Raw genomic sequence first — 23,080 nt, 5'->3', positions numbered from 1 at the left:
ATTCTAGTTCAGCTGAGGAGGCTGTTGGCTGTATTTGCCATTAAGGGCATGTTTTTGGCATATTCAATTCGCCACCAGGCCCTTTTCTGCCAAGCTGCCTTCCAGCATGTGCTGGTACATGGGGTTGTCCCTCCCATGTGCAAGACTTCACATTTCTCTTTGTTGAACTTCCTGTCACCCCATTCCTTTAGCCTGTTGAGGTCCCTCTGGGCGGCACCACAACCTTTTGGTGTATCAGCCACTCCTCCCAGTGTTGTACCATCTGTGAACTTCCTGAGGATGCACTCTGCCCATCATTCAGGTCACTAACAAAGATGGTTTGGAACAGTATTGCCCCCAGTACCACCCACCAGTGGCTTGACTCCACTGGACTTTGTGTCAGTGTTCCCAACCTTCCAGTGCACCTTGCTTTCTGTTAATCTAGCCCATACTTTCTCAGTTTGTGAGGAAGTTGTCAGAGACTGTGTCAAAAGCCTTAGGTTAATTCAAGATAACAACATTGACTGCTCTCTCATCCATCAAGCTGGTCATCTTACCATCTGTTAAACATGATTAACATGATTTTCTCCTCATAAATCCATGATGACTGTTCTCATTCACCATCTTGTCCTTAGTGTGTTTGGAAATAGTTTCTTGGAAGGTTTGCTCTGTCACCTTCCCAAGGATTAAGGTGTGGGTGACTGGCCTGTCGTTCCCAGGTTCTCTTCCTTTGAGACAGGAGTCTATTCTTCCAGGAGCTTCCCCCAGTCACCACGACCTTCCAAAGACAATAGAGAATAGCCTTGCTCTGAAATCAGCCGGCTCCCTCTGCACTTAGTTGTGCATCCATCAAGTTCCATGGACTTGAGCATGTCTAGTTTGTTTAAATGTTCTCTAACCTAATTCTACAGAGAGTGCTCCAGACATTCCCCCTGGTCCCACGGAGCTGGGGTTGCTGAAGGCAGGGACCTTCAGAGAGGCACCCAGCTGTGCTGATTTCACAGAGAAGCTATGAGACATTTCTGTAGGATGCTGTCCTCCCAGAACATCCCTGTTTTCCTGCATACATGTGGACTGGGCCCCAGGCTGCCATGTGTCAAGATCTCTCCTGTCCATGCCACAGTGCAATCTTTGCTTGGCAAGCTAGTCCATCACTTGATTGTCAGTTCTCTCACATGTTGACTCTAGTCTAAAGCACTTTTCCACAGCTTGGACAGCCTTTTGCAGCTTAGCAAAGGTGGTTTTGCTCCCTTGGTCAGGTGGATCCCATATTTTCATAGCAGCCTTTGATCACTGAAGAGGGTCCCATTGTCGTAAAAGCTGAATCCCTATTGAGAGCAGCTGCACAAACAGTTGTTGACCTGCAGGCTGCGTATGCTCCCCCTCACCAGCAGAAGACCACTCAGCCCACATACTCATAGCCGCCGCATTGAGAGCTGTGAATTCACACATGATACGCTCCAGGTCTCCCCTGGAAGTATCATCAATGTCCACATGGAAAAGCAGCAGCGGGTACTAATGGTATAAGGGCTGGACAAGCCTTGGCAGCCTCTCCGTAACCTCCCACATCTAGAACCTGGCAAGCAGCACATCTCCTTAGGCACGTTGGCAGATGGTGGCCTCTCTGCCCTGCAGCAGGGAGTCTGTCACTGCCAGCACCCATCAGTGTGGTGCTGTTGCATGGCTCAGGCAGTTGAGATGTTTCACTGGACACAGCTGGCAGTTTCATCACCATGGGAGCTTCTGTGTACATCTCTCAGCTGCTCCCTGGGAGCTGCGCTCTGGACTCAGCAATTACACAGGCTTCTCCTTAGTACCTGTTGTCTGTTAGTTACAATAATACATACACAGCAAGTGTCACAACAGGTAATTGTGCAAAACCTAGAACGATGTTGGTAACAGTCACCTAGTCATTAGATAACTGTTATAACAGTGAAATGAGCTACCTCGCAGGTCCTGGCAGGCCAAGACAAGTCCAGGCAAAGCCTGGCAGGCCAAGACAAGTCCAGACAAATCAGCTGACAGGGCCCAAGTACCTCACATAATGCAGAGCTCGTGGCCTCTTACAAGTGGTGGCAGCACCACAAGGCTGAGGTGCATAATGTGACAGTGACAGCCATTCCAGGTTCTGCTTCCTTTTGCAGTGCTTGATACACACTTAGTTTGTCCCCCTCCTGTTTCCAAGGTGGTCTTTTTACACACACCATGTCCTTGATTGTGCTGCTCCCAGTTACAACCAAGACTCTGGCCCAGACTCTGGAGAGCCTGGTGTGGGGCCTGTATTGAAAGACAACAGTGGTCAGAAGCATCTGTTCCTAATGCCTCCTACCCTTAAAACCAGATTTCATTTGAAGAACAGCCAGAGGTTGCCCTGGTTTGGGAATGTTTGTTGTCATGAGCCTTTGTACCACACCACCCTTGGGTAATTGTCAGTGCACAAGGAGCCATTTCCCCCCTTGACTTGTCAAAATGGATCACGTGCTGTAGATCCCAGCCTAAGACAGAGCCTAGCCCAGTCCCTGAAATTTTGAGAACACAGCGGGCTCCATCTGCAGTGGTTTCAGCAGTAGTCTATGCCTGCATCATGGTTGAAGAGCTGCTGAGCTGCTCCATCAGCCTCATAGGTACATTGCATGCATTGGTATTTGCCTGCCCAACTTTGATCTGGCACTTCATTTAGAGAAACAGGGGTTTGATGACGTGCTCAAGTTGCTGTCTCTTAGAGCAGGGTCTCGGTTGTAACTCCCCAGCAGGGATCCTGTACACAGTGATGTTTGAAAGGGAAACCTGTTCTGTGACTGGTGCTGTGGGTATCCTATGGGCAATCAGCCAAGGAGCCAGTCTACATTCCTGTTGTAGGGAATGTGGTGGATTTAGGGAGGCTGGAGGATTAGCACCATCTGCCCCAGCCATCTTTGAAGCCTTTCAGAGCTCCTGGAGAAGTCAGCATGTCCCAGATTCTTGTTTTCCCCAGGTGTGCTGGGTGGTGTCAGGCTTTGATGTATGTTGGGAGCACGGAGCTATGGGGGATGCAGCCACAAGCTCTATCAGTGGGTGATCTGCTTCTTCTCATGCCCCCACAGGCCCCATGGCAACAGCAGGGATTGGAAGGCAGTGACAGTGGCATTGCAAGAAGAAAGCTCTTTGCCAACCCACTCCTCTGTCTGAAAGGGCATAGCTTCTGCCGCCCAGAAAAGCGAGGAGTCCTCACATAGGTTTGTTTCTTCTTCTCTTCTTATTGTCTTTGTTTCCCCACAGAGCCTCTGTAGCCTTTCTAAAATGGGGAAAGAATGCAGGTATTGCTGCGTACCCTGTGCAGCAAGAGTCACAGCAGCATGGGACCCTGGGGCCAGCGAAGCAAGAGCTCAGATGTAGAGGCATCCCTGGGCTGACAGAGAGGCTCTCCAAGGGCTGGAAGGCAGGACCTGGGTGTTAAATTTTGGCTGGGAATGAGGCTTGGTCAGCTAGGGCCCAGCTCTCTGCAGTACTGCCAGGGGTAGTGGCTGCAGGGCTGAGGGCTGTGGTGTCTGCAAACACAGCACTGGAAGCCAGGGCCACTTTTTCTGCTCTAGCAATCTTAGGTCCTTAAGCTGAAAGTCCTTTGGGCGTTTGCTTTTCCTGTGCTTCTTGAGATTGCAGTGAGGGCAATAGCAGTGGTCGGGGAGTCCCACGTTCTTCCTGCGCAGGTGTGCTCTGCTGTTCTGGCAGCAGGTTGGTAAGCTCAAGTTTCACTAAAGAAAACCCTTAGGGCAGGTATTTTGGACATGTTTTTTTTAGTCTATCTACCGTAACCCTGTTACTGAAACCTCCTGTTTCTCTCCTGGATCGTGGATGCGCTGTGTCTTGCCTGAAAACTTGTTATATGGCAGGAGAGTGAGACATGCATGTCCCTTCCCTCTTGCACTCCTCTAGTTTCTGTTTCTGATTACAGGAGTTCCTCTCACAATTCACTCAGCTCCAAGGAATCAAGGGGATTACAAAATTTATTATTCCAAAGCAAATCTTCCTTCAGCACTGGGATAGGGTGGGGAATTACAATCAGAAGCTTATTTCCAGGATGATTTTGAGGGTTTATCCCTCCTCCTTTTTCTATCTATAGGGTGTGAAGAGCGGAGTGTGGCACTGAAATGAGCTCCCAGTACAATGTCTCCCTGGCAAGCAGAGGTTTGGGAGCCACACAACCGGCATCTCACTAGGCCTGTCAGATGAAGCCAGGGCAGCCTCAGGCCTGAGGTGTGATGTGCGTCTGTAGCCACGTTCACTTGCAGGGTTAGAGCTGCCATAAATTAGCACCCCAAAATCATGAGTTAAAAATAAAGACCTCAGGTGACTTTGTATTTGCTTGTTGCTTTCTCAGTCTGAGCTGATAGGATGCCAGAGAGGGACTCTTCATCAGGGTCTCCAGCAACAGGACAAGGGACAGTGGGTTTAAACTTAAACAGGGGAAGTTTAGATTGGATATAAGGAAGAAGTTCTTTGCTGTGAGGGTGGTGAGGCACTGGAATGGGTTGCCCAAGGAAGTTGTGAATGCTCCATCCCTGGCAGTCTTCAAGGCCAGGTTGGACAGAGCTTTGGGTGACATGGTCTAATGTGACAGGAATACTCCTTTCCGTTTGATTGACAGGCCACCAGAGGGGAACCGTGCATATGCTTCACATGTTACTTGTTTAACTACACAGTCTGTGCAGTACAGCTTTTTCTTTTTACAGTGTTGACACAATAAAGGTGATAAGAAAATAAAAGGTAAAGCAGGGAATAGAACTAACTCCAGGAGACTTACTGTTTGGATAAAAGAGAATCAATACTGTGAGACACTTGATTCTTGGCAAAAAGCTGGGATGAGGGATGTTGCTACTGGTACCACTACAACCACATTGCTTTTTCCATGGGGGCAAAAATCAACTTCCAAATGGAGAAAATCGTTTGTACTACAAAAAAACTATGCTATGAAGGCATAAAAATTCTAAACCCAATTACATATCACAGTAAGCACTTCAAGGCCTCTTTTGTGCAAGGTCATACTGTCCTTGCCAAATAAAACATCTATTTCTGCATGAAAGCCCTGAGACTGATTGCATGAGGAGATGGGGAGGGGCAGCATTAACTCACAGGGGTTATTCACTGTATGAGTCTCAGACCCATCAGGGCAGGGTGGGGGTGCATGGCCAGTTCTCCATCCTGAGTCCTCCATCCTGAGTCCTCCATCCTCCTCCCTGCTTGGCTGGCAGCTCTCACAGCATCCAGTGGCGGTTCCCCAGCCTGGGTGATACGCTGCTGCTGTCAGTTGCCAGTGTGACATTAGGTACCTGCCATGCCAAAGGCATTCCTCCCATCCAAACCCAAATCCTTTCCCATAGGAAGCCATGTGCTTCCTCCCTTACGTTGAAGATGTACAACTCCCATTGTTTCAGGGCCTCTACACTCGCACCCACATGCTGGTGGCTACTGGGCATCAAATCAGTTTGTGGAGTGGAAGTTTGGGGGGGCCTTTGCTTTTTATTATCATCATTATTATCCTTTGTTGCTCTGTTTGCATAAAGTTCTGTGCCTCAGCGAACTAACGCAACGCAGAGCTACTGGAGAGGATGAGGCCGTGCCAGAGGCGCCCAGCCTCTCACAGCCCCTGACTAGGGCCGCTCCGGCCGCTCTTCCCCGCCGCTGCGGAGAAAGAGCTACAGTTCCCATCGTGCTTCACGGCGAGAACAAGCTATTCGCTGATTGGCTTTCTTTTCCCAGCCGCCGCCAATCAGATGCGCCGTTGAGGTGGGGGGTGCACTCTCCTCGTGTGAGGCGGGCTGGTGGCGTCCCGGGAGCCATGGAGCAGGAGCAGGAGCAGGGAGAGGTGAGCGGCGAGCGGCGATGGGCCGCGGCCTCTTCCGACTCCGGAACCAGGCTGCAACCGGGCCGAAGCAACGATGTCGGCTCCGGGTGTCCGCAGGGTGCTGGGGAAAGCGTTGGGACACTGTACTGGGCAGCCCGGTGCCCTGCGGGAGGGCGCGAGGCCCGGGCAGCGTTAGCGGGGTATCGGCCGTGGTGTGGTACTGAGGTAACGGCTGCCCGCGCCCCGGAGGGAGAGAGGGTTTGCTGGGCCGCCTCCTCCCGGCCGCCATGGCGAGGTACCCTCGCGCCCCTCCGTACTGCAGGGGTGATGGTGCTGACCGGGGAGGCAGGGATCTCTGCGGCCGCCTCTCCTTTCTGTGGTGGTTGTGAGTGGTGCTGTCCTTGTTTGTCAGCCTGTTTCATTTGCATTTTAGTGGAAGCATAATGACCCGAAGATACTCACTTCCTACGGTCAGAGAGGTGAATGTGCTTCTTTACTGAGCTGTTCACACATCAGAAATGCTGTCTGAGGGCTGGATCTGCAGGAGAGCAACTTAGTCTTAAGGGAACAGCATGGGTCTGTTTTGTGTGAAACCCAGGGAGGATGTTGGGAGACAGCAGTGAGTGAAGTCTGATCTTCCTGTTTGTGTGCCTGTAATAATACCCAGGAGCCAGGGATCGTAGGGAATTTAACATTGATGGAGTTGCTGCTCATCTTTTGTTGTCACACACTTGAGTGATCAATTGTATCCTGGTGCCTTGTGTGGCTGTTCCAGTCTACCTTTCTGTTCTGTCACTCCCTCTGCTGATGCTGACTTCTTGCTGGTGTTTCATGAGTTGATGATGCCTTTTCCCAGTTCGTTTTGCCTTTAGTTGGAGCCTAGTTCAAGATTTCTCTAATCTGAGAAACAGACAGTGAATTTCTGTGCTTTCTTCAATCACTGCCTCTCTGCTCTCTTGCTGTAACAGCAAGTATGAGGAGTTAGAGAAGATGTGTAGCTGTGGAGACATCTGGTTGTGGGCAAAAACTCTTAAACATTGTTCTGTCTTCCTGCTGATGCAGTTTCTGAACTGATGTCAGCTGTGGACTGCAGCTTCCAGAGAACATGACCTTTCCCCAGAGTCAGGTGTGTCCTGCTGACATCCAGCCTGTACTGGTCTTGTGAGCTATGGTAGCCAGAGTGGGCAGTTCTGTGCTCCGTGCTGAAAGGTTATAGTGACTTTAAGGTTGAGGGTGTCTGCACTGCTGTGCTGTGCAGCTGTGTTCAGAGAGTGTCCTGGTTTCAGCTGGAATAGAGTTAATTTTCTTCCTAGTAGCTGGTGCAGTGCTGTGTTTTGACTTTAGTCTGAGAACAATGCTGGTAACACACTGATGGTTTAGTTGCTGCTCAGTAGCACCTACCCTGATCAAGGACTTTTCAGTCTCATGCTCTGCCAGTGAGGAGGTGCACAAGAAGCCAGGAGGGAGCAGAGAGAGGACACCTGACTCAAACCAGCCAAAGGGCTATTCCATACTACAGCATGTCATGCTTGGCATAGAAACAGGGGCACTTGGCTGGAAGGGACTGATTGCTGGTGGAGGATGAGCTGGGCATCGGTCAGCGAGTGGTGCCAAGGATTCGGACTCTTGCCTTTGGGGTTGCTACATGGACATTTTGCTCATCCTGAGGCTTCTCCTTGGTTCCCCATGTCAAGGAAGGCAGGTTTACTTTGGGATGTGGGTAAAATGTCTGTCTTAAGGCAGACTGACTCTTTATTTTTAGATGGTGTCTACCTCCTGTCACAAAACTTCATCTTTGGAGCGGACAGAGGATGCAGGTGATGATGATGAGGATGAGGACTTGGACATCTTTGGAGGTTATGACAGCTTCCGAGGCTACAACAGCAGTATGGGCAGCGAGAGCAGCTCCTGTCTGGATGAGTCTAGTGATGATGAGGTGGCAGACCGAGAAGCTGGAGAGCTTCCGATCTCTCCTGTGCACCAGCCATCCACAGTGCGGCTCCCAGACGACAGTGGCTCCGAGCCAGGTATTACACTGTTTGTTCTACCTAAACCACGTGTGTGATGGAAGGAACAAGGGCTGGGGGAGCTGAAGAGTATGTGTGAGTATGCCTTGGGAGCAGCAGTAGATTGACACTGCAGCTCCTGGACTATTTGGGGGATTGGCTGTGTGTAATGAATATTGCCTGGGCTCAGCTATGTTCTTGTGGTGCATCAACTGTACCAGCTGCTCATGTTTTTGTGCCTTCCTTCTCTCAGCTGTGTGTGAGATGTGTGGGATTGTGGGCACCAGGGAGGCTTTTTTCTCCAAGACCAAACGTTTCTGCAGCGTCTCCTGTTCGCGAAGCTACTCCTCAAACTCCAAGAAGGCCAGCATCCTGGCTAGACTTCAGGTAAGTCAAACCCCTTCCTTATTCCTTGAGGATGTGCCTTGTACACAGGAATTGGTGGTTGCTCTGTAGCTAAAGATCAGACTGCCATTGCCAGGGGCTTGTTATTCCTGCCTGAAGTCCCCAAAGAGTGGATGCCAGCTGAAGGGTGGTGGTCCCTAAAAGCTGAGGAAGGACACATTGATTTATTTTACCTGCTGTTTCTTCTTGTTCCTGTGAGCATTAGTAAAAATTGTAGTAACCTGAAAATCACCCCAAGGAAGAGATGCATGCCTTGCTGGCCAGTTGCAGTGACTGGCTTCCTCTCCTGTGCCACTAATATTCCACATGTGCTTTCTTTTGTAGGGGAAGCCACCAACGAAGAAAGCTAAAGTTCTGCATAAGGCAGCCTGGTCAGCCAAGATCGGGGCTTTCCTCCATTCACAGGGCACAGGGCAGCTGGCTGATGGGACACTGACAGGCCAGGACGGTGAGTGTAGATGACAGTGAGGAGGTGCAGCTTGCTGGAGTTATAGAAAAGGGGACATCTGGAGGGCTGTAAGCTCTGCAGTCCTCTTCATCCACTCTGCTATACTCCCTTGTACTGTAATGATGTGTGTGGATCGCTCTGACACAGTCTGGCAAGACACAAAGCATGTCTCTCCCTCTCCCTGCAAGTGCTAATGGTGGGCGAGTTCCTGCCCATCCACTACTGCAGCCCCATTCTCACTCCTTGTGCACCTTGATGTGGAGTGCAAATTCTGTAGTCATAGTCCCACAAGGTGCTGAATTCTGCTGCCAAAACTGACTTAAAGGTGTCCTGCTGCTCCCAGCCCTTTTCTGCCCCACTCTCTGTGGGAAGGTATATTTATATTTAACCCAAGTCACTCGTGGATCAACTTAAGGAACAGCCAGTTATTGCAGCTGAAGTAGTAGCAAGCTGCTGTGTTAGGGTGAAATGAGCCCCAGGAGGTGGTAGCTGGGATTGATCCCTGATCAGGCTGCTGCTAGTTCAGATCTATAGCCCTGGATCAGGAGCAACTGTGGAATGAATATCTCAGTGCTTCACTCTCATTTTTTCCCAGCACCGTTTGGCGAAGCACATGCTGCTGACCTGACCCTGCAGTGTTGCTGCTGAGAAGCGAAGCTGCTAAGGGGTTTAACACTGACAGGATGCATTCTCCACTCTTACCTGGAGTGCTTGAGCCATGGGATGAATTTGGCCCCTTTTCTTGCCCCTCCTGCCCCCTCTTTGTCAAAAGCACATGACAGCAAGGATTAATTAATAATGTTGGGTGCCTTCTGTGGAAGATTGGTCCCTGTACACTCATAGGATCGAGTTTCCCACCAGGGAAAATGTGGTGGAATGCAGAGTTCCTGTGTGCTGGGGCAGAGGGATCTGTCCCAGGTAACAGGGTGCTCTGTGTCTTTTCTATAATCTCAGTTGATTTTCTGCTCTCATGTCTGCTTGTAGCACTCGTCCTGGGCTTTGACTGGGGAAAGTACCTGCAGGAACATGGCTTCAAGGCAGCTCCTGTCAGTTGCTTTAAACATGTGAGTTCTTTACTGTGCCTTGCAGTGTGCATGGGGCATGTTGTATGTGTGGGACTCTCCTGTACTCCTGTGACAAGTGGAGGGGAGAGGCCTGGGGAGCTGGTGCAGGGAAGGAAGTCGGGGCTTCTCATAGCTCAGAATGGGAGTCCCATAGAGGGACCAGGAGTTCTGGGGGAGGAAACAGAGTGTGACTTGATAGAGGCATTGCTGATGGTGATGGCCCATTGCTGGCTGGGGACAGCTCCTGTTTGCAGTTTGAGTGAGCACAGCCCAGGGTGGTATGCGGAGAAAAACTCGGCTGATGGGGTCATGGATTTGCAGTCCTTATGGGCCAAGTAGCTGAGGCACATATGTGGAAGAATGGCAGTTCTTAGATGTTATATGTGATGTAATATTATTCTCTGTGTAATAAGACTCACTTGTTATATTCCTTTTGAGTTGTGATCTGTGATAATACTAACAAAATGTCCTTTATCTAGAGGATAGGTCAGAAAGACTTGGCAGTTTTATTGATGATTAGGGATTTTGACACCATAGAGGAATGGCAGCAATTACTTTGGGCTTCTAGGTCAGCTGACAGTGAAATAGTTAAGCATTGCTATACAGTGTTCTGCCTTTTGGGATCCTCAGTGAATACCCCAGTGAGATGTTTGGGGCAGTTTGTTTGCTTTTCAAACTGTTGGCAGATACAGGAAGGGTAAGGCATGCATGTGCCTAAGGTGAAAGCGTGGCTGCCTGAAACATGTTTCTGAAAGCTAGAATGAGCCCTGCTCTAACTGTCCATGTCTCTTGTGGCTGCCTCGATCCTTCAGGTGCCGCTCTTCGATCAGTGGGATGATGTGGTGAAAGGTATGAAAGTGGAAGTGCTGAACAGTGATGCTGTGCTCCCCAGCCGTGTGTACTGGATTGCATCCGTCATGCAGACTATAGGTATGTCTGCAATGCAATTCCTGACAGCTAGGGATGGCTGACCTCTGAGAGAGCCTTTGGGGAGCTGAGTGTTGCTGGTCAAGGAAAACGTCAGCTCTTTGGAGCTCTGCAACTGCTGAGAGATTTTGGAACAGGAAATACCACAGGGTGGGGGTGGGAGGAAACAAGCATCTGGTTCCTCTTCTGATTGCTGGGCTCTTTGCAAGGTTGGTTCTGCCTCCAGAATGGCTGGAGAAGCTCTGATAACCCGTGCGGAGCTCTGAAGGCCATGATGTCAGGACTAAGCCCCTGGTGCCCAGCAGGAAAGGAGAAATTTCTGGTCTCTAATGCCTTGCTGTGATTGTCTGCTCTGTCCTGGCAGGGTACCGGGCCCTTCTGCGATATGAGGGCTTTGAGAATGATGCTAGCCATGACTTCTGGTGCAATTTGGGCACAGTGGATATTCACCCCATTGGCTGGTGTGCCATCAACAGCAAAATCCTGGTACCACCACAAAGTGAGTGTGGGGTGAGAGGGGTGGTGGAGGAGCCTTGGTTTATGCCTTAGAACAGGGGAACAGGTCCTCCCAGTGTATATGGGACCACAGCTCCATTTGTGCTCTGACTTACAAGGAGCAGTTAGTTCTTTGGGAAGCTGGAGACTACTTGAACTGCTCCCTCTGCATCACCCTGGGGGTACTGGTGACAGAGCTGGTGTTAAACCTACAGACAAAAACTAATGCAGCTGCTGTCCCTCTTCCTGACCCAGACAGTGGCTAGGCTTAACCTTTGGGAGGAACTTTTTGGTCCTACATCCCGGGCAGCATCTCTGGGGGGAGCAGTGGCTCCGATCACTCCTTAGCTGGCAGTTCAGAGTTGGGTGCCAGTTTAGCAAAATTCTGGCAAGCTGAGATTTCCTTGGTGTGGCTCACATGGTTTTGCTCTAATGTCACTTCCATGTCTAGATCAGTCAAGTTGGGTGTCTGCTTGGCCCAGTCCAGTCTGTAATGGCCATCCTTTTCAGCCAGCTGTGGGGGCAAGCTGGCAGAACTGAGAGCAGGTACAATATCTGCATCTGAAAAGGCCTTTTTAAGACAAATGGGCTCTCAGGAAGAAAGGTGTAGTGTGATGCTGTAATTCCTTTGATCATAAAGATATGCTTTTTCCCTATGCGTATGTAGGTATCCATGCCAAATACACTGACTGGAGGAGTTACCTCATGAAAAAACTGGTGGGAGCCAGGACAATCCCAGTGGATTTTCACATCAAGGTAAATGTGGAAGATGTCATTTTATGTGTGGAAATGAAGCTGAAGCCGGGAGATAAATGTGCAACATGTCTCTTCTGGTTCTGATCCATGCAACTCTTATGTAACTGCTTGAAACCTGGGCATGACAGGGACATGCTTCCCCATACTCCTAAGATACCTGTCATGATGCTGTGGGGAATGCGAAAGCCTCCAGGCCCTGACAGCACAACTGTTTCTCCTTTGGGTCATAGATGGGCTTTAAAGCTGTTATCATTTAGTCTGCTGGGAAATACTGGGGATAAGGTTTATGCTTTTGCTGAAAGGAAAGGCCAGCAAAGCTCCAGCCTGAGCTTTCCCTGCCTCATTTCAGTTCTGAGAGTCAGAAACCTTTGCCTTAAGTACTGGTAGCACAGCAGCCTGTGGCGAGTGAGAGGGGTACAGGTTCCCTCAGAGTGCATGGAAGCAGCTGTAAAGAAAAGCAGCCTTGGCTTGGTTGAGCCTGTGCTGGAGTTAGACCTTGTCAGGGGAAAAGAGGCTCTTTTGTCCCTGGCAGCTGTGGAAACCACACATAAGGAAGATGGTCCCAGAGACAGCAGACAAGTGGTAGGTTTTCCTGTATGTGAGGTGATTGGTGACGCTGGGCTGGAGACCTTGACAGAGTTGGTGTTTCCCTCGTTGCTTCTCAAAGTCAAGAGGATGTTTGTAGCTTCCTGGTCCTGGGCCACAGCTTGTAGCTGAGAGCTCATACCGTGGAAGGGAAGTGGTGGAGGGAGACAGATGTTGTCAGTTTCTTTCTCCCCTTTGCATCTCAACTCCCCTCTAATGAACAGGAAGTGAAAGGGAAAGATATTACCTTAAAAATTTCGGATTCAGGTGTAGGCTGGTTTTGGGTTGTCTGAGTCGGTTTTGAGCTGTGCTTCCTAGTTGCTGCATGGCATTCTGGGATCACAGTACCAAAATGTCAGGAGTGCTATAAACACTTTTGGCCATTTGTGGAGGAGTAGGGCCAGGCTGGATCAGCAAACTGAAAGCCTCAAACAAATCAGTTAGAAGGTAGCCAGTGACTCATGCCTGTGCCTTTGGGTCAGTCTGCAGAATAACTCTGGCATTGGAGCAGATAGATCATCATGTTGCTCAACCTCTGATCAGAGTGAAAAAGTGAAAATAAGGACTTGACCTCTTAAAGTCAACTGAAAATCCTGTTGCCCTGTCTGCTGCACCTCTAACTGCAGCCAGCCTTGAAACCCTTGCGGTCTTTTCATGACTGAAAAAGGCACACGATTCCTCACTCAGTTCTTGGTCAGCTGGAGTTGTCAAGAAGTGACATCTGTTTTTCCCACTTAGGACATTGACAGAAGGTGCTGGCTGAGCATGGCTGCTGGGCCAGGGTGGGGGTAGCTGTTATTGGGCCACAGAACAGGGGAAACTTATGAGTGAATGTACCCCACTGTGCTGCTGTGTGTGGGTTTGGCTGCTCCCTGATGAACCTGCTCCCATGCATCCCTTCCCAGAGGTGTCTCCCAGTCAGCTTTGAGAAGTGCAGGGTGTTGGCCAGCAAAGTCTAAGGGGAAGGCTGTTCTCTGAAGTGTTTGGAGAAGGAAAACATCAAGTGTGATTGATCTTGGTTCCTCTGTTGGTTGTTGCCAGATGGCAGAGAGCATGAAGTACCCGTTCCGGCAGGGCATGCGGGTGGAGGTGGTGGATAAGAACCACGTCTCCCGGACGCGCACGGCAGTGGTGGACACAGTGATCGGGGGCAGACTGAGACTCCTGTATGAGGACGGTGACAGTGATGATGACTTCTGGTGCCACATGTGGAGTCCCCTCATCCATCCTGTGGGCTGGTCACGGAGAGTGGGCCACAACATGAAGAAGACAGGTAGGGATCATAGCACCACAAGCATCTTCTGATTTGCTATGAACTGTCTGGACCCTGCTGTTAACAGGTCTTGACATATTAGGAGCCAGGCAGTTGCCTCAGGATCTGACAGACAAAGTCTATGGAGTCATGTCTGCTGCTTTTTCCCCTGGATAGATAAAAGCCCAGTGGTCTGCTCTCACACGTTCAGGAAAAGGGGGCCTGTAGGGTTTCTTGCCTGAAGCAGACGGTCTGTCCCCACAGTATGAGAATGCAGAGTTTGCAACATCACACGTGTTGAAAGTCTTTTTGAGGAAATTCATGCTGGCTTCTGCAAGACTAGATCCCATCAGGTTGTGATTTTCTGGACTTCACAGAGAAAAATTTTTATCAGCTTAGATTGGTAGAGAAAAAACCCCAAACTAGATTCCAGCACTGCTGAGCCTTCTGTTTCCATCTCTTCCTTTCTGCAGCACCCTAGTGATTACAGCTGCATGTAGAGGTGTTAGCAGTAGTGCTCAGGAAGCTCAGCCATCTGCTTTTAAGCCAGACCTTGCATCACAGCCCATGTTATGAGAAGGTGTAAAGGGACTGACCTATTCTTATTACTCTCCTCATGGTCTCTGGTCTAGGTTTTTTTATAGTAGCTGAGCTCTCACCGGGGAATTAATAACCAATGTGTTTTCTTACTGCAGTTGCTGCAGCTTTCTTACCTGTTTCTTTCATTCCTCACAGAAGAAAAACGCAGTGAAATGTCAAACCATCCCACCTTCCGGAAGATTTACTGTGATGCTGTCCCCTATCTGTTTAAGAAGGTAGAACAAATCAGCAAAGGAAGAAATGATACCACTTCCTTCCTTGGTTATATGTGCTGCTGCGTGGGTTGTTGAGAATGGCTTATTTGTGTCTTTTACAGCTACCAGGTAGTAAGGTATTTGGGGTGTCAAGGCTGTGGTTGGGCAGGGACAGCTCACGATAGAAAGGCAGAGGAACTAGAAGACAATGACAGATTGAGGGGCTCAGGTGAAGGGCAAGCAGTTGCTTGGAGCTTTGAGTTTGAGAGGGAAGATGATTGCATGGGAGAGACCAGTTCCAGCAAGGAGCTGGATCATACTGATAAGGACTGAGATGAGAAGGAGACTTTCTTTGGTGTCGAACAGCAGCTGAATACTGGGCCTGACACTCTGACTGGTCAGAGCCCTGGCAGGAGATTGCTGGCTCAAACACAGCATTGGTTTGCCTGCCTCTTTGTATTTCTTGTAATATTTCTTTCCTAGCTTGGGTTGAGCCAAGTAAAGAAGCTCTAATCTGCACTTTCTGTCGGGATGGGACTGTCCCATACCCCTGACAGCACATAGTATACCAGAGTCTCCCTTAGGTACGAGCTGTCTATGCTGAAGGTGGATGGTTTGAGGAAGGCATGAAGTTGGAGGCCATTGACCCCCTGAATCTGGGCAACATTTGTGTGGCCACAGTTTGCAAGGTAAGTTCTGTGGGCAGAAGGGTGTCTGCTTTGTTTAGCTGAGAGAACTCAGCCTCTCCTCAGGATTTTGCAAACGAGTAAGGTTGGGTAGGATTTTGCATTAGGAAAGAGCTGTCAAGAGAGGTAAGCAGCTGCTGTGTGGAGGGAATCAGAGTGTTACCTCACAGGTGTGAGGAGCTGATAAGACCAGCTGTTGTCCATGTGTACCTCAGTGGACAGCATGAAGATGAGCATGCTTGATCTTCAAGCTAACTGTCCAGTGTGTGTGACTGGCAGCCACCCTTCCTTCACCCTTGGGCATGCAGTCGGAAAGATTTGTTCTCCAGTTCTTGGAATGCATAAAGAGAGGCCTCTAGTGCTCTCTTGAGGAGAGAGAGAAGAGCGGAAGAGTTGCAGGATGACCTCTGTGTGGGAAACAGTGTATCTTTATGGGCATGCATCACTGATACATGAAGCTGAGGATGGATGTGTCTCCTGCAGTCTCTCTTGATGAGGTGGTAGTGAGCTCTATTCTGTGCTAGTGTTGGGGAAGTAAATTGCTTGGCCAGGTTTCCTCAGCAAGGTGCACTGCATGTCCTGAAAGTGTGGCATCAACTTGTTTTTTTTATTGCTTCCTCCAGAATCTGTTTGCCCTTGTAGAACCCAAGCAGGAGACTTTGACACCTGGGGTTTGGCAGGGAGATACTAGGAGAGCTCTTTGTGTTTGTAAAATATTCCCTTCAGCCGTTGCTTGGAAATGTGAAGAGATTGGGGCATCACATTTGGCAGGAACCAGTTACCAGGGAGTGACAGGATGGGACAAGTCTTGTTGCTGTAGGAGTAGCAAGTTTGAAGGTGATGCTCTTCCCTTCTGCCTAGTAACAAATTCGTTACCTGGCTGTTGTGGTGGGTCTCCAGGCTGCCAATAAAGTCTGTCTCTGAGGGAGAACAGAGCTTATGACCATTCATGGCTGAATCCTTTTCAGTAGGCTATTAGCCTTGGTCCCAGTCCTGCAGAAATTGCTGCTGCTTTGGGGACTAGCTTGTGTTGACTGGCACATAAGCAGAAGCTACTGCATGCCCTGGAGCATATAACATTGCATTTTACTCTCTAGTGGCAGTTACGATACCTCTGTGGGGACTCCTGGGGGGATCCTTTGAAAAGAGAGATTTTAGAACAAGCAAAGCTCTACACTCATACTCTTCACTCCCATCTCAGGTCCTCTTGGATGGGTATCTCATGATCAGCATCGATGGAGCCACATCTGATGATTGCTCTGACTGGTTCTGCTATCATGCGTCCTCACATGCCATCTTCCCTGTCAATTTCTGTCAGAAGAACAACATCGTTCTGACCCCTCCAAAAGGTGAGATTTGGGCTCTGCCCTGTGGTACAAACCTGCAGGGTCAGGTTCAGGCAAATGAAAACCAGAAGGTCCCGATTTGTGTGTTTTCAGGAAGATAGGGCTGGTTCAGAGATCCAGTCTATTTTTGCTCTGCCCATATGCCAAGTCTTACTGCTTTGTGGAAGGAAGTACCATCTCTAGATGGCATTAATAGCATGGTGGATAGCTCCTTGGGAGATCAGCAGGAGAGGTGTAAGATCCCCAAACTGAACAGAATCAGAAGTTTAAAGGACAAGGAGGGTGGGCAGGGATAAGTAGAGCCATTGCTGCATGACTCAGTACTTAAAAGTGGCAGGAGTTACCTCTGTTCTTGTATGAATAAATCTGAGACCAGTATTTCTGCAAAATCCTGAGAGGCAATCACCCTCGGAGTATTTTTACTGCTTTGTATGGCCATACCCAAAAAGGCTTGCTCTGAATTTCTGTGTTGCACCACTTTTCTGGAGTGCTGTTCTGTCCTCCTTTGATATATCTGCTGGTGGGAGAAAGACTGTTCTTAGTGGTGTGCTTTGAACATACTTCTGCCTACTGCTTCTTCTCACCTTTCTCTGTGGTCTGGATGAATGACTTGACGTGGATGTTCAGAGTTGCGGCTTGCAGTGTTCTGTATTTGCCTCCTGGAAGGGAATGCTGGACTGCCATAGATCCTGTGCACTAGATTTGTGTCCAAGATCAGGATCGGTCTGTACATGCTGGTTTATGAAACTGCTTTGCAATCAGTTGCTATGCCTCCTTCCTGCCTATTCTGCCTTTTCCACCAGTTGGTCTCTTCAGTGATTTCCTTTTTCCTGTCACCACTTCCTGCTGCAGGGCAAGACGCAAGGACCTTCAACTGGGAAAGTTACCTGGAAAAGACTAAATCAAAACCTGTTCCATCACGACTCTTCAATACAGTGAGTGCTGCTGGGAAGAAGAGAGGTGTAGGGGTGCTTGCAGTCAGCAAGCAGGAGCATGAGAGCTCTGGCTGTCACAGAGTGGTTGAGGTTGGAAGGGACCTTCTGGAGGTCATCCTGTCCCACATCCCTGCTCAGGCAGGGTCACCTCTAGTGGGTTGTCCAGGACCATGTACAGACAGCTTTTGAATATCTCCATGGATGGAGATTCTGCAGCATCTCTGGGCAGCCTGTGCCAGTGCAGGTGCCCTCACAGTGCAGAGTGTTTTCTGATGTTCAGAGGAAACCTCCTGTGTTACGGTTTGTGTCCACTGCCTCTGGTCCTGTCCCTGGACACCACTGAGAGGATCCTGGATCTGTCTTTGCACCTCCCTTCAGGCATTTATATAGGTTGATAAGATCTCCCTGAGCCTTCTCCAGGCTGAACAGTCCCAGCTCTCTCAGCCTCCCCTCATATAAAAGATGAGCCAGTGCCCTTGTCATCCTCATGACTCTTTTTGGGATTCTCTCCACTATGTCCATGCCTCTCTTGTACTGGGAAGCCAGAGCTGAACACAGCACTCCAGGTATGGCCTCACCAGTGCTGAGCAGAGGAAAAGCCCTGTTTGGCTGATTGGGATGAGCAGTGTCATGCCATTTGTGAATGTAATGGTATCTTGGTCCCTCTGAGTGTGACCTGTGATTCTGTAGAGCTTTCAAGAGCTCCAGGCGGGTACTGCACTGCTTGTTGCCTGTGGATATATGGGTGAGTGGGAGGTCTGCTTTGCACCAGGAAAACTGCTGCAGCACCTGGGCCTGTGCTGGTCTTTCTGATCTCCCAGGGCTATGAGGCTGATGGGTTTGATTGGGTGCTCCTTAACTGCTGGCTGCTGCTCCCCCCAGGGTCCGGATCTTGTTTCCAAAGGCTGGGCTGAGCCTCACTAAGGACACAGCTGGCCTTGGATCTGTTCACGTGTGCCCCCTTCTTGTATGTGACTGGTTGGTTCTGTTGTGCCACTGTGGACTTGCTCTCTCTGTGCTTGCTTTACGTTGGAGGCAAGCCTGTTCTAGGGCGCTGGTGGTCAAATGTGGGTTTGGACTGTGTCCCTGAGTTTTCTTTTTTCACATTTTCTGCCACCAGGACTACCCAAACCATGGCTTCAAGGCAGGCATGAAGGTGGAAGCAGTGGACCTGATGGAGCCCCGGCTCATCTGTGTAGCCACAGTGAAGCGTGTGGTCCACCGTCTCCTTAGCATCCATTTTGATGGCTGGGACAATGAGTATGACCAGTGGGTGGACTGCGAGTCTCCAGACATTTATCCTGTGGGGTGGTGTGAGCTGACAGGCTACCAGCTTCAGCCACCTGTTGTTCCAGGTGAGGGAAGATTTTACTGTGGTTTCTAACACTAGAGGAAAAGGTTTCCATCTTCCTTCTCTGTGAGTGGCTCCTCCTTTTTTATGGGCCTTGTAGGGAGCAGAAAATGGCCTCTTTGATTTGTGCTGGCTACCATAAGTCTTCTTGCTGCCACACACTCTAGTAGCTGGCAGAGGGAGGAGTCTGTGGTGGGGAGAAAACAGCTTGAGATTTGAGGTTGGCTCTGTTTTCCCTCTGTTTCCCCACCTACACACCAACAGAGTATTGCTCCTGATGAAGTTGAGTAGAGTTCCAGGTGGTCCTATCCCTGCACAGCTCCCTTTTACTAAGCCTACCTACAACCTCAGCCAGGTAGCAGGGGGAGCTTGGCCCCTGCTCCCTTTTCTCATCAGTTCTCTGGCTCTGTCTGTTAAAAGGTAAGAGCATCCCTCTCAAGAGTTTATTCCTTCCCTTCTCACGAGGAGGCCACTGCCTTACCTTTCAGTTGTTTTCCTTCTCCCAAGCTACAAACCTTGGTTCTTTACTGCCCCTGCCAAACCTCTACTGGGCCTCTCTCCCCTGTGATGCCCCAGCCTGCTCCTGGGCCCTCACCTGGAAGCACAGACAGCAACCACCAGAGCCATGCTTTCTCCTCAGCTGCTTGTCTTGGGAAGAGGGCGTTAGCTCGGGGGGACGGGTGTATCTTGTTTCTCACTTATGTCACTTCATCCCAGTTACCTACTGGTTATGGGACTTGGCTTTCGTTTCCCTCTCGTCTCTATGACAGAGCCCACAACTCCAGCGAAGGCCAAGGAGGTGCTCAAGAAGAAGAGGAAACCCTATGGAAAGAAGAGTGAGTGATGTTTGGTTAATGCCCTCCCGCTCGCTCGCAGGCTGGGCCCAGTTAGAGCAACCCTGTCCATGTCCTTTCAGAGCAGGAGAGAGAGGCCTTGTCTTGCTGTGGATGCCCTCACTCAGCTGTGGGTTTGACAACACAGCTTCATCCTTCTTAACTGCCCTATTACCTAAAAGAACAGAGAGCTCTGTGTGCGGGAAGGATCTGTTTTGCAGTCTACTTTCTGTTGGCTGAGGTATAGATAGCGCTTGCTTCCAGGCATGAGGTCGTGCTGCTTTCCCTACTGTGTCTGCGGTCAGAGGGAGATTGCTGCAGCTGAAGGGTAGCTGGAGAGCAGTCTTGCTTGCTTTGTGCTGAGGGAAAGAAGGCCTTAAGATGGCTGAAGAGGCCAGTAGCGGGGCTGCACCATGTTACTGTTTAATCTTCTTGTTGTGATCATTGTTGCAGTAGCTGTGGCAAATCATGAGCAGACAGACAAGAAATTCCTTCCTGGGGGGTGGAGAGGAAAGGACATATAAAGAATTTAAAGACAACCTAAGTAAAAATGTCAGTTAAAATTGAATTTATTAATGCTACAATGTCCGTGCCTTGCAGTCAACATGCCCATTGCCTAGGACTAGACCCAGACAGGTAAGCAAAGCTGACTCCAGACTGATTCCAACAGGACTCACTCTTTGGAAGTTAAGCACATGCTGAAGTGCCTTTAATGGAGAACCTGGAGGAGCGTATCTTGAGATGATAACTGTAGAGTTTTTCTCCAGTAGGGCATTTCTGTGGAGTAACCAGTTGACAGCTAATGACCGTGTAGCTTGCTGGTCAGGTGTGCTGGTCCCTGGCCTGTGGTTTCTCAGTGGAGCAGGGTTGCTGATTTTCCAGGGAAGAAGAAACACGTTTTTCCCCATGCTCTGTTATCTCTTTGTTAAGGAAAAAAGTTACCGATCAAAACCCGCAACATGAAGCAGACTGCCAAGAAGCCGCCTGCTACGAAAGCGAAACGAGAAGCAAAAGCTGCCAGCAAGGCTTTGCCAGAGCCATCACCTGATGAGAGTAAGGGAGTGAGTTATTCTAGCCAGCAGGCACATGCAGCTCTCTTGCATACACCCTGCATACCACCAGCCCTCTCAAAGCCTGGGCTGCTGCTTGGCTGCGTAGGCAGGGAAAGGAGACAGAGCGGAAGAAAGCCCTTGCCTGTTTTCCCTGGGAAGGGTTGCCTCCTGAGAAGGTTTGGTGGCACCAGTACAGCTAGATATCTTGATACTGCTGATGCCACTGACGGCCTGGCTGCACTAACTGAGCAGTCTGGTTGTGTGAGGTCAGTTTGGGAGGAGAGACAAGATGGACGTGTTCAAGGTGTGCTGTCACATCCCAGTCCCTCTAAGGGCTGTTGCAGCATGTGAACACAGTCTGTTGTGCTGACCATCAGGAGGTGTGGTGACCAGAAAAGCATCTGGCAGCTGGGTCACCTGACACTCCTAGGGGGTACTGGGGAAGAGGGTTGGGTGAGGCACTTTGCACACATGGGGATGAAGCCTCACGAAGGTTCCTGTTGCTCAAAGAGGGTTAATTTCCCCTTTGTGGACCCACACAGGTAGAGAATGGACCCCCAATGGAACCCCATGGTTCTGCAGGAGAAGCTGTTGTTGGGATCAGGCAGCTGAATGCTGCCAGGGTTTAGTCCCATCCTGATTGCTGTTGTGATCATGGATAGCTTTGTGCTGGCAAGACATGGCTGCCTACAGTAAGAGACCCTCAAGAAGCGGGCTGGAATCCTGGGGCGTTTTGAACATCTGCATGAGCAGATCAGGTTCTGGGGTGCTGCAGGTAGAGTGAAGCAGAATGGGCTCGTTTTACTTACTTATTTTCCTCTCTCTTTCTTCCTAGTCATTGCCGTGCAGGTGAAAGAAGAAACAATCGACCCCTCAATAGCAGAGTTTGAAGACACAGAACTTCCTGTTCCTATCAGCAGCATAAAGCAGGAGGAAGTCACAGACTGATCCTGGAGCATCCCCCAGCTGCCCACAGCAGCCTGTACTTCACTTTTCGTGGCCCTCTGGGGAGGGCCCTGGCAAAGGGAAGCAGAAGACTACGAGGGCCTTCGCTCTTTGGGGCAGATCACTCTGCAACAGCACGACTCTGTTTTCCTGGTGTGCAAGAAAACTTCCCCCAGATTTGTAATTTTAATCCCTGGGAGCCAGACTCCAGAAAGGCCACAGGCACACTGAGGAGTGTGACCAGGCTGGGGTTGCCTGTGCCTGGCTTTGGAGGTGCCTTTGAGCAGGAGCTCCCAAGGGGGAAGGAGGCTGCCAGAGCACAAAGGGGCAGTTTGGGTTCTTGGCTGTGCCTGGAGGTAGTGAGTTACAGTCCAAGATGATGTGTGCAGGTCACATGTGTCAGGAAATCGGATGCCCTTGTAGGACATCAGTACTGTGCTCCCTCTTCTAAGCCCTGATACCCTTGAGAAAGTCAGCACAGGAAGAGTAGAAAGAGGTGAAAAAAAACCCCAAAAAGGGATGATGATGGCTCTTGGGGGAGCAAGAGACCCTTTTGAGTGTCGTCATTCCTTGGTTTTGAACCCAGAACTGCAGAGGACATGGTGCACAGTTTGAAGTTTAAACTTTTTTAGCAGTCCTACTGTAAACACAATCTACAGTCTGGACCTTCAAGCCCTGTGAATTAAACTCAAGGAAGAGGCCAAAGGTTTGTTTATTTCTTTCCGGGCCACCAAAATACAAGGTTTTAGGGAAGGAGAAGAGGGCTCTAAGTGCATCAGTAGAAGTCGGTAGTGGTTTGGGTTTGGGTTTTTATGTTTTTTGAGGGATGCAGTAGCATTTTTCTGTGCACTTGTTGCTGTTAACGTGCCAGTTCTGCATAAGGGCTGACTATGACTTTTGATAACTTAAGGGATGTCATTTCCCATTTTAGGGCAAAACAGTAATATTCCTCTGTCCAGACAGGCCTCAAAGTTGAGGAGGAAAAGCAGAAAGGTCAGTATGGCAACAGTGAGGAAAACCAGTTTTAAATCTGGAGCAGGTCCCTGTGAGCTGTCTGCAGGTGAGGATGTGTCTGGCAGTGCCACTGCGAGGCAAGCAAGTGCCTCCTTGTCATATCCTGCAGGGACAGCCTTGGCCATGGAATGACTGCCTCAGCCATGCTCCCTCAAGCTCCCAGGTGAGAGCTTGTCATGCTAAAACAGTTCCTGCTTTTCATGACCAAAAAGAATAAATGTTGGCAAGCTGTCTATAGAGCATGGGGTGGAGACTGGGAGTAATTAACAGTCTTCTTCTTTTTTCCCTTCTAAAGAGGGAAACAAAGCCTTTCACCAGAGAGGAAAGAAAGGGCTGTGGGGCAGCAATAGAACACAGGTGGGAGAAGTGGGGAGGGTCTGTGTCAA

The 23,080-nt window shown here is 49.8% G+C and overlaps 1 protein-coding gene across 2 annotated transcripts; it reads left to right on the top strand.

The window, feature by feature from the left end:
- Positions 1–7,510: 7,510 nt before the first annotated feature.
- On the top strand, positions 7,511–22,933 carry L3MBTL2 (L3MBTL histone methyl-lysine binding protein 2). Of its 2 annotated transcripts, XM_061363156.1 has the most exons (16): positions 7,512–7,827; positions 8,060–8,193; positions 8,536–8,659; positions 9,644–9,723; positions 10,536–10,653; positions 11,015–11,149; positions 11,813–11,901; positions 13,528–13,759; positions 14,474–14,553; positions 15,117–15,221; positions 16,420–16,567; positions 17,417–17,499; positions 18,620–18,854; positions 19,621–19,686; positions 20,614–20,736; positions 21,571–22,933. In XM_061363156.1, exons 1-16 carry the CDS (start codon positions 7,563–7,565, stop codon positions 21,681–21,683), a joined length of 2,130 nt encoding a protein of 709 aa, XP_061219140.1. In that variant the 5' UTR covers positions 7,512–7,562; the 3' UTR covers positions 21,684–22,933. The 2 variants fall into 2 exon arrangements, with proteins under 2 accessions (XP_061219145.1, XP_061219140.1); XM_061363161.1 differs by lacking the exon at positions 19,621–19,686 and having other exon boundaries at positions 7,511–7,827.
- The last annotated feature ends 147 nt before the right edge of the window (positions 22,934–23,080 follow it).

This window comes from Neopsephotus bourkii, unplaced genomic scaffold, assembly GCF_033783945.1.
Source record: "Neopsephotus bourkii isolate Nb327-2 ecotype Australia unplaced genomic scaffold, CSIRO-AGI_Nbou_v1 NB_107, whole genome shotgun sequence".
Taxonomy (NCBI): Eukaryota; Metazoa; Chordata; class Aves; order Psittaciformes; family Psittacidae; genus Neopsephotus; species Neopsephotus bourkii.
This window is presented reverse-complemented; position numbering and strand designations above follow the sequence as displayed.